The following is an 11,404-nucleotide window of genomic DNA, read 5'->3' on the forward strand; positions in this document are numbered from 1 at the left end:
ACAACATCTTTAAAATACTTAGCATTATATATGCTTTTTTAAATACGATGATTATACCAAACTTCATCCATCAATGAAAGAATTTCTTTCCAAGAGGATCCATCTAATATTTGTAAAAGATAGTTTATGAAATAATATTAACTAAAATGGTGATTGGGACATGTCAAATTTAGGGTCTATTTGGTAAACATGTTCAATTGTTTAATAAAATTTTTAGAGGTTTGGTTCTGCCAATGACTTTTGAACGAAAAAACTTATTTTAGGTTTACCCTCTAGTTTTCAATATTTTGAACCAAAAAATAAGACGATACTGCTTCTGATGCTTTTACACATTAAATATGGAATTACTTGAATCTATTTAATTAAATTGCTTCTGTATTAGTGTATTGATTCTTTCGTTTACATTATCTATGAGAGTTCACCATCGCCCATTTCAGTTCCCACGTAATAGGGATTTTTTTTTTTGTTTCTTTTATATATCATAAAAAGATCACACGATAATTTAACCAAGCACCAACATGATTTCAGATACATGCAACGATTTTTTAACTACTATATGTATGTATATTAATGTACATATTATAATGCTACTCTAGTAATGATCAAAAGCACCGCTCATGAATATCAACACTAATATATATATATATATATATAGAATATTCAAAATAAGGTACACTAATACATAATTACACATGGGTTCAGGACATTTATACATGAGAAATCACAACTAGTTATATTATATATATATATTATGATGGGGAGTTCAGAACAAGGGAGAGCGTAGAGGAACTCCTTTTCTTCTTAGTTTGTGCCTCTTTGGAAATGGTAAATTAGCAAGGTATTCTTCATGATCAGTTCCCTCTTGAAAACAGTACTTTAGGTCTCCATCTTTATCCTTGTAGGCGATTCTTCGCTTGCGGTCATCTCCGTATATCGCTGAAACCTGGTAATTAATTATGAACAAATTACAAGCAGATAAGATCTACTGTTAATGTGAAAGACATATATTAATATATATATATAGATATGTATAGAGAGAGAGAGAGAGAGAGAGAGAGAGAGAGAGTTCTGAAAAACGAACTGAACCCCGAAAAAATAAGTTATAAATAAATAAATAAATGACACCCCTTTGGTTTGTCCTTCAGTTAGTTGGTTTTTTAAGCATGGAGAAAGTTCCTTTTAATATTAATGTCAATATTTTCCTTAATCCTTTTAAATCTTCAATTGAAAAAAAAAAATAGTAATAAGACGACCTGAGAATTATGCAATAATTGGTTAAAGGGCGAACTACATATCTAATTTCTATAGCAATATTATCATAAATTCCAAGTGTTCACAACATATAAGTTTTAGCTCAATCACATACAATATTATGTATAGTAGAATTATGGGTACAGGTCCATGGTTTTTTTCCATTTATTGATTGATCATTAGGTTACTATTATTATTTTTTATTTTATTTTTATAAGTGAAAGAAATGGGAGACCAGATAACACTAATAATCTTATTTTGTTAATTATTTATTCATAAAAAGAAACAGTAGCTGGAACGTGATTTTATATATAATTAGTATATGTATATTACAATTGATGAGGGAACAAAAATAAATATATTAAGAATTTAAATATAGGATATTAGTTTGGGGTTATTGTCAGATTTGAGTTATTTAAAAGTTGTTATTTGAATTTGATCAACAGTCGGAAGCTGATCATATTAGGATTTATGCATCATAGATACGAATTATATTTTTCACTTAGAACTTTGATGATGAATTGAAATACAAATAATACTAAGCAACTCTCGATCCAGCTTTTATTTACTTACATAACATTTCGCCATACTATTGCGCAATATGTTGCATACTACTGATCAAGATTAAAGGGTTCGTAACTTTCATTTAAAACTAAAACCGAAGATAAAGTTAAAGACTGCATTGGATATTGTTAACATCGGTCGTTTGATGTCTTTAAACAACTTTAACAATGGCTCTGAACCCAAAATGTCATTAAAATATTTAGCAACAGGTTTGACCGTAGTTAAAAATATTAATTTTTAATAACATTTTAAACGATTTCAGCATGATCAAAACCGTTATTAAAAAACCTTAATATATAGGCTTTCGACCAATGTTAATAATAATTTTAATAGTAGTGAATTATTGCTTTTTATATAGTTATTAGTTGGTATGAATGGTGGAAATTTACATAAGAAACGTGCCTTTTTAAAAAATATCGTCGTATATATCTTCATAAAGTCCTTCTTATATTTATATATAACTGACCTTGCAAGCTATACTGCAATAGCGTGAATTATCCTGCAAACTCCTGTGGCAGATTATACATCTGTATTCCTTTGAACTATTTTGTTGTTGTTGCTGTTGTTTTCGTCGTTGCTTCAAGAATACCACTTTGGCTTTATTTGTATGATACGTCTGAACAATAGTTATTAACAACAAAATTCACTTAACTTATATAGCAGAGAGAGAGAGAGAACACCAAAAATTGTTTTCTTTTTAAAGTAAATTATTAAGAGAAAGAAAGATAAACTGAAATTAGAAAGACTTGACACATTCCAATTAAGTTAGTACCCACTAAGGCTTCGTTCATTTCGCGGATTCGAGTTTTCAATTCGGGTTGAGATGTGACATTTTCTAAGAACTTTTCACTGTAACAAAAAAAGTTAGATGTGACATTTTTTGAGAGCTTTTTACTGTAGAAACCTAAAACTGAAAACTCAAATTTGTGAAATAAACGAGACCTAATTTATTAAATATATATATATATATAATTTAATACTCTGTATAATGATGCTGCCGAATTTGTACTAAATTTCTAAACATCTTGTAATGGCGCCATTTATTATTTGTATTTATAGCAAAGAACATAATGATATGTAACTGTCAATATTAATAATGCAAATAAAATAAACATGAGATGCGTCATGAGCTTAAAAGTTTGTTACACATATTCAACATAAGAAGTATCTTAGCGGGGGGGGAAAAAAAACATATGTAAGAAGTACGCTATTGTTTGCAGGTTTTTTTTTTATTGTAGTTATAATAATAAAATCAACAAACGCACGTTATAAATAAATTTGTTTTGAATGATCAGCAAAAAAAAAAAAAAAATGTTTTGAGTGAATTAAAGAGAAAAATCAACTAGTATCGGGTTCCTTTAGCACATACCTTTATTCTCAACTCGTATTTAATTATATATTATATATACAAAATAGGGATATAAATAACCTTCTAATTTTTAGTGTTTAAAATGGTATCTAACCAATCATATTATACCGTATTATTTAATGAACTTAAACTTTAAAATGTGGAAAACGTTTCAAATTTTGTAAATGACATGACATAATATACATGGTTAGTTAGACACTATTTTGTGACGCTAAGTTTGAACCCGTGAAAGTATTTCACTTTTTATTAATAAAATACATTTTGAAATTAAACTTTCACCAAATTGTTTTTAGATTTACAAAATACATATTGTCATACAATCCTGATATTATTTGACCTAATTTAGAAAGCGTATACTGCTCCTTAATATAGCTTACCCAAGAAAAAAAAAATGTACACAAATAGATTTTGTTCCTTTTTACTTATGTAAAATCAGCTAGCTAGCTGTAGAGGAAAAAGGCAAAATTAAAGCTAGAGATTGAACAGTTCTACTCTTTACTTTGGATCAGTACATATTTCTGTAGCTTTTTATATTGGAAAAAGTTGCCCAAAATAATTACAAGTACAATATTTCGAAATTAATGTAGCCGTAGTTGGCAGCCGTACTTTAGGGTCATCAATAAGCTTTGGGCTACCAAATTTGGTCTACATTATTACTCATACATGAATATAGGATAACATCATAACAACCCAAATTTTACCACCTTCCTAGGGTTGCTGTGTGACTGCTGGATTTTAATTTAGATACAATAAAGTTCATCAACTACACCGACATATTATTAGTAATTTGGTTCCAACTTTTGGAGACATATAAGGATTATTATTGTCCCTTGGTAACTTGGTTCCAATAAATGGTGATAATTAGAGAAACAAATCAACAACATAAGGACCATACTTCATCAGATCTTGATCATTGATCAAAATAGCTTAAAAATAGTCTAACAAATATTCTAGATAAAACTATGCTAAGAAATAGTAAGAAATTGTTAATTACGCGGCCCCGTTCATTTCACCGATTTAAGTTTAGAATTCGAGTTTTGCTACAGTAAAAAGCTCTAAAAAACGGTTACATCTAACTTTTTTACTCCAGTAAAAAGCTTTCACATAAAGTCACATCTCAACTCAAATTAAAAACTCAAATCAACGAACTAAACAGGTGAGGGATGACAGTTATGGCCACAACTACATAACTTATAATATATTTCGTAAACCACGAGGAGTCTACTTAGGTATTGGCTACACGTATTTCGTTTTGCTCTAACCCCTTTCGTGACAGCAACTAACAAAACCATAACGCAGCTAACCTACTTCAAACTTTATTTATTTATTAATTTCCATTTGTAATGCCTTCTAGAGTTCAGTAGCAGAAAAACCATTGTATAAAATATGAGATTGTTTGTTTCTGTTGATATTAGCGATTGGCTTGCATTTAACTAGAGATAATTACGAAAAGAAAAAAATAAATTAATTAATAAAGGAGCACTACCTGTATACCGGAACAATTGAAGAGCTTGCACAAGTCTTGCCGATTAATCACATCACTGTAAATGTATCTTCGAATCTTAAAAGGACATGAAAAAGACACAAAAACTCATGATAAGTACTTGAAATGCATACGGAAACAAGGAGAAGGCAAAATGATATTGAAACGGATTAGAATATGCAAATTTCATAGGCAGTTAAATAGGAATTTGGAATCTACTAAAGATGACAAAACGGAAGAAGATATAATACGTATGTACCTTAATATGCTTGTGACACACATGAGAAGGGAGACAATTGAAGCACAAAGGGAGAAGACAATCGATGCAGAAATGGTCGGAATCGTTCTTCTTCGAATTCGGATGAAGTATGCAGGTGCTGAAGAATATGGTGTTGTACATGACACTTAGCCATCTCGGCACTATAATGTAATTCTTCTGCAAATTATTCACATTTAAACAAAAACCTCATATAAGTTGGTTAATTTACCATGCTGCTGGGAAGAGAATTATTAGCTCGAGCTTCTAAATAAGTATGACAATGTTAAAGAAACACAAATTCGAGCCTATATATATATGTGTGTTTATGTGTGTGTGTGTATATATATATATATATAGATATATGTTTGTGTATACTGACATGTTTATATGCTATTTAAGCCTTAAATTGAAGAGAGAGATTGGTAATCAAGAGAGGGATTAGAAAAATGTCTTGTACATCATAGTTTGGTGCATGAGGACGCTTGATTCCAATGGTCTCTTTCATAGCTATCTTGTTGTCAAAGAAGCAGCTCTCATGTTTGACGTCTCTATCACTGTTGGTCAGATACGCATATAGATTTGGTGGGGAAAACTTGAGCTAAGTTGATTCATATACATCCATTTCAGAAACGCGCTTTTTATATCATTCCACTTTATTGTCAAATATTAAATGAGACCCATATGTGATAGGTAAATTGGCTTTGATGAGGATATAAATGATACAACTTGATCCATCCCATAAACCATATTTGATGCAATGCTAAACTTGTTATATATATATATATATATATGAATGAGTTTTTAATTGTTACATTTTTATAATGGTTACTAATTAAATAAATAAATTTAGTAATGTGGCGTGATAAGAATCTAATCTCATTAATTGTTATATATATTTTTTATTAACTATTCAATTTATTATAACCGTCTGATCAATACCATATGATTAAAATTATAATACCCACCAATGAGTAAAATATTCGAGAAACCAGTAGTTTTATTATTAAGGCAGAATTTTCATAGTTAGAATTATAATGGCATTGTAAAATAGATTCTTATATAAGTAGTAAATTAAACAGATAACTAAATTTAAGATAATTCTTCTTAAGCAATTATTGTTTGATCAGTGGCAATAATCAAATTGTCTCACAATATTTCCTGCTGCAAAAAAAAAAAAAAAAAACCATAAAATATGTATGATCAATTTGTTCTCTTGAATTAGTCCCACCATTATTACATATTAATTTGAACTTTCATTTCTACATCTATCTAGCTTCTTGCAGAATTTAGTTCATCCGTACCCATGTACATTAAAAACAAATTCCAGTGGCTATTTACTCACCACACCAAGAGGACTTTAAACATTTTATCAGATAGTATACAACGCTATTAATTCTCTACTCAAATATTTTTGTCTCCTCTCTTTCTTCACTGCTTTTTTTGTTGAGCACTTATTCTAATGTTGTTAATTCTTCACCAACCGCACCTAACTTCAAAAACTAGAAAACTCAGCTATAAAACCATATATCAAACTTATAATCTTTTATTTAATTTTAGTTTCTCGAGAAAAATTTATGCTACATCTTTTGGCTACTCATCATAACTAAGAGACCACTATGATCAGGGGCAGCATGACGGTTATCAATGCATGGATACTTTAAAAAATCCCAAAAAAAAAATCCACTAAAATCATAACAAATATAAAAAAACTAATTGTTACACCATAGTCGAGACATCGACCATTCCTTCGAACGACCGACGCCGAGGACTCCCGCGCGGAGGACCAGCTGTTGGCATCGAGGGTAAGGCATAGCAAACGTGCCCTATACGCCGAGAGATAGCGCAAGAGGAGAGGCGCCGGGTGAGGGCTTTGCATACTGGGACCGCAGCGTCGAGGGAACATTGTCGGTCCTTTTCGCCAGGAGTCATGTCAACCTGAGGAGGGAAGTACTGATCCGACTGCTACTGCAGAAGTCAGGAAGTCAGGCGGCAGGTTGAGAGGATCAGCCGTATTTCCCGGAAAAGTCATCATGAAAAACCCACCTACCCTCACGAGGATCGAGAACAGAAGGTGGCTTCCACCTTGGGAGCCGGGAATATGTAATTGAAGATAGAGGCCTATAGATAGAAGGAAAAAAACCCAGAAAGGGGTTAGACACTATTGATATTACAGAGAGAACTTGTAAACATATGAGAAAATAGTGCATGCACAAGTGGATTATGCACAAAATTATTGCCGAACCACTATAAAATCCTTGTCCCTTCTACATTACTTTACTGCTTATTACTTGACTCTGTGGTTAGTGTAACCGTGAGCGTTTCCGGAGAGGTAATCACGAGTTGTCAGAAAAACACCGTCAACAATTGGCACTAGAATGAGGGCAGGTGAAGCCCAGAAATTTAACCCAGCTTTGAACCAAAAGAAACTGTCATCATGCCTCCCGGCAAGCGTGTCCGGGATACCACCACCGCAGGGACCTCAACGGATCCACTTCCATCGGCGGCCGCGACTCCCCCAGACCGTATCGACCAGCTCCAAAAGCAAGTCGAAACGCTGGTTGTAGCCGTGGAAAAAATGGCTACGGCCCTGGTTGGGCAGGAACAAGGGCAGGACCCGATGCCACCGCTTGAGGATGCGCCGATGAACCCAGTGAACGCCGCTGTTGGGGGCCAAGTGATTGGCGACCGACGCGGTGACGCCGAGGAAGTCGCTAACAGTCGAGCGGGAGATCCACGCCCGTTAAAGTCGAATAGGTCTGTTGGGAGCAGGCAACGCGCGGCACGGAGGAGAGCGCGGGAGAAAGCTACGGCGCCAGCTGTGGACAACAGAGGTGCGCCCCGTCAACCGCAACAGGATCCACCTGGGAGGAACGTCGTCCCCGTGGGATCCACGTCGGTGTATGGCGGGGACCTGAGGGTAAGGCTTGACGCCCGACGTGGAAAGGCCGTGCAGCTGACGAGGGAAGATGAGCTCGCAGCAGAAAATAAAGCTCTGGCCGAGAAAATGGCCAGGCTGGAGAAGCAGATGGGGAGTCGACTGAACAACTTTGAACAGGTTGTGGGAAAGGTGGTTGAGGCAGTTAACGTCGACGCCAAGATGTATACGTCTCACGACCACCCGTTCACGGAAAACATCATCCGGGTCCCACTTCCCGACAAGTACAAGTCACCCCCCATTCCGTTATACGACGGGAGGAGTGACCCAGACGATCACTTGGAGGTGTACACGGGACACATGGTCCTGCATGGATACCCCGAGGAGGTGATGTGCCGGGCGTTCAGGAATTACCTTTCCGATTCCGCAAGGAAATGGTTTAGGTCCCTCAAACCAAACTCCATCACCAGCTGGGATGATTTGAAGAACGCCTTTTTGACTCAGTTCATAGGTGTCAAGAAATACATCTAACCAAAACAGAACCTGTCGAGGGTATACCAGGGACCTAACGAGTCTCTGAAGGACTGGATAGCCCGGTTCGGGGAACAGGTCGCTGCTACTGAAGGAATCTTCGATGAAGTGGCCCTGATGGGGGCGCTGTCCAGCATGAAGAAGGACATCCCCTACAGCACAGACCTCGACCGAAGGCCGCCCCACACCTATCAGGAATTCCTGACAAGGGCGCAGGGGTTCATAAACGCCGAGGAGGCCAAGAAGGCCTTAAAGAGCAAGGCGGCAACCCCTGCCAAGGAGGAGCTAGGGCATGCTAGTAGTCAGAACAACGGCAAGAAGCGCCGAGGTCCTCCTCAGGTGCAAGCCGAGCCAAGGTACAACCCGGCACCGAGCAACAGGCGCGGCAACGCCTCGACGAGCCAGGGGGAGACCAAGCGGCCCAAGCCGCAACGGTACCACGCCTACACTCCCCTGACTATGGGGATCGAGGACGTCTACCACGAGATCAGCCATCTCCAGGTCCGGCGTCGACCTCCACCCCTAAAGTCCGACCCGGCACGGAGAAACCAGAGCAAATACTGCCGTTTCCACGGTGATAGTGGTCACACCACGGCCGAGTGCTACGACCTGAGGGATGAGGTCGAGAGGCTGATCCGGGAAGGGAGGCTAGGCGAATACCGAGCCGACCGCCGTAACAACAACAGGCGCAACGACGACCGACGGGACGAGCAGAGGCGCGATAACCCGCCCGAACCAGTTGGCGTCATAAGGACGATCTCCGGGGGACTGTACCTCAACGGTACCTCTCGACGCGCACAGAAGGAGTACGCTCGAGAGGCGAAGGAGAAGTTCAGCCAGAGGATCATGAACGTCTCTGGACGCGAGGCTAAGGTCGCGCGATATGAGGACGCCGAGATCACTTTCTTGGAAGCCGACGCGAAGGGGGTACATTTCCCCCAGAGCGATGCCTTGGTCGTCAAAGCCATGATCGGTAACCACACGGTTTGCCGTATCCTGGTCGACAATGGTAGTTCCGTGGACATCTTGTACGTGGACTGCCTCGACAAGATGGGGATTCTCCGCTCAAGGCTGCAGAACAGTGCCCAGCCACTGTACGGGTTGACGGGAGATAGCGTCATCCCGGAAGGGGCCATCAAGCTGCCTATGACCATCGGTGACCGACCACACACCTCGACCGTTATGTCAAAGTTCCTAGTGGTGAAGGGAGGCGACCAATACAACGCGGTCATAGGACGCCCAACCCTGAGGGCCTTGCGGGCGGTTACGTCCATCTACCATCAGGCGATGAAGTTCCCCACGCCAAACGGGATCGGCAAGGTCAGAGGCAATCAGTACGAGTCAAGACTCACGTACTCAGAAACCGTCCACCACTATGCCGAGCCGACTCAGGTACGGAGAGAGCTGCGAATGGTCGAGACCAGGAGATAGGGACTCGACTTGGATCCAAGGTTCCCAGGTGAAGAGCCCGGAGCATGACCGGTCGAGGAACTAATTGAGGTCCCCATCGATGAAAGCGACCCAACGCGAACACTGAGGATAGGCTTGAAGTTGGGGGCACAGAACCGGGAAAAATTGGTCGAGTTTCTCAAGGGAAGCCTCGACGTGTTCGCCTGGACCCACGAGGACATGGAAGGAATAAGCCCCGACGTCATGTGTCACCGACTAAACATCGACGACAAGTTCCTGCCAAAGAGACAGAAGCGTCGACCAATGAACGCCGAGAGGTCCAAAGCCCTGCGGGTAGAAGTGGATAAGCTCATGAGGAACAACTTCATCCGAGAAGTCTTATACCCAGAATGGGTGTCAAATCCTGTCATGGTAAGGAAGCCAAACGGGGAGTGGCAAACGTGTGTCGACTTCAGTGACTTGAATAAAGCCTGTCCTAAGGACAGCTTCCCACTACCCCGAATCGACCAGTTGGTTGACGCCACGGCAGGACATGAGCTACTGAGCTTCATGGACGCATACTCTGGGTACAACCAGATACCAATGCTCGACCGCGACGAAGAGCACACGACGTTTGTCACCGACAGAGGGCTCTACTGTTACCGAGTCATGCCCTTCGGCCTCAAGAATGCTGGAGCGACCTACCAACGCCTCGTCAACAAAATGTTCGCGTGGCAGATAGGAAGGACTATGGAGGTCTACGTCGACGATATGCTGGTAAAGAGCAGGAAGGCCGAAGACCATGAGGAGGACCTGGGAAGAATGTTTGGTGTTCTCAGAACGTACAAAATGAAGCTAAACCCTCGGAAGTGTGCCTTCGGCGTCACTTCAGGGAAGTTTTTGGGTTTCATGGAGTGCAGTCGAGGAAGCGAGGCCAATCCGCAAAAGATTCAGGCCCTCCTCGACATGGCATCGCCAAGGAAGCCTAAGGAGGTCCAGAAGCTGACAGGTTGTGGCCGCACTTAATAGGTTCATCTCTAAATTCACAGATAAGTGCGTACCGTTCTTTGACACCCTGAGGGGAAGCAAATTGTTTCTATAGACGAAAGAGTGCGAACAGGCGTTCCAACAACTAAAGGAACACATTGGCAAACCCCCAATGTTGTCCAAACCTGTGATCGGAGAGGTGCTGAGCCTTTACCTGGCGGTCTCAGAGCACGCCGTTAGCTCGGTGTTAACCCGCGAAGAGAAGAAGGTGCAGCTGCCGGTGTACTACACTAGCAAACGCCTCCTCGACGCGGAGATGAGGTATCCCCAGATGAAAAAGCTTGCCCTCGCGCTAGTCGTGACAGCGAGGAAGTTACGACACTACTTCTAAGCCCATAGCATTCAGGTCTTGACCAATCATCCCCTTAGGCAGGTACTACAAAAGCCCGATGCCTCTGGTTGACTCCTTAAATGGTCAATAGAGCTCAGCCAGTTCGAGATCGATTATAAACCACAGACCGCCATCAAGGGCCAAGCCCTAGCCGACTTCGTGGCAGAGTTCACAGGGCTACCAGCCGAGGTCGAGGCAGTCGACGAGCCACCACGCTGGAAGCTCTACGTCGACGGAAGCTCCAACGACAACGGCAGCGGGGCGGGACTGGTGTTACACACACCGGAAGGACACAAGGTCACCTC

General features: G+C 40.2%; 2 protein-coding genes across 2 annotated transcripts; one reads left to right on the forward strand and one right to left on the reverse strand.

Moving 5' to 3' along the window:
• Positions 1-763: 763 nt before the first annotated feature.
• LOC21387934 lies at positions 764-5,513 on the reverse strand. Its single transcript, XM_010109317.2, has 5 exons — positions 5,384-5,513; positions 4,927-5,103; positions 4,671-4,745; positions 2,282-2,431; positions 764-943 (listed from the first exon to the last, which is right to left on the reverse strand). Exons 1-5 carry the CDS (start codon positions 5,429-5,431, stop codon positions 764-766), a joined length of 630 nt encoding a protein of 209 aa, XP_010107619.1. The 5' UTR covers positions 5,432-5,513.
• Positions 5,514-8,449: 2,936 nt separating this feature from the next.
• On the forward strand, positions 8,450-9,763 carry LOC112093806. The gene has a single exon (XM_024173006.1). It carries the CDS (start codon positions 8,450-8,452, stop codon positions 9,761-9,763), a length of 1,314 nt encoding a protein of 437 aa, XP_024028774.1.
• The last annotated feature ends 1,641 nt before the right edge of the window (positions 9,764-11,404 follow it).

The sequence above is a fragment of the Morus notabilis genome, unplaced genomic scaffold (assembly GCF_000414095.1).
Source record: "Morus notabilis unplaced genomic scaffold, ASM41409v2 Scaffold527, whole genome shotgun sequence".
In the NCBI taxonomy this organism is placed as follows: domain Eukaryota; kingdom Viridiplantae; phylum Streptophyta; class Magnoliopsida; order Rosales; family Moraceae; genus Morus; species Morus notabilis.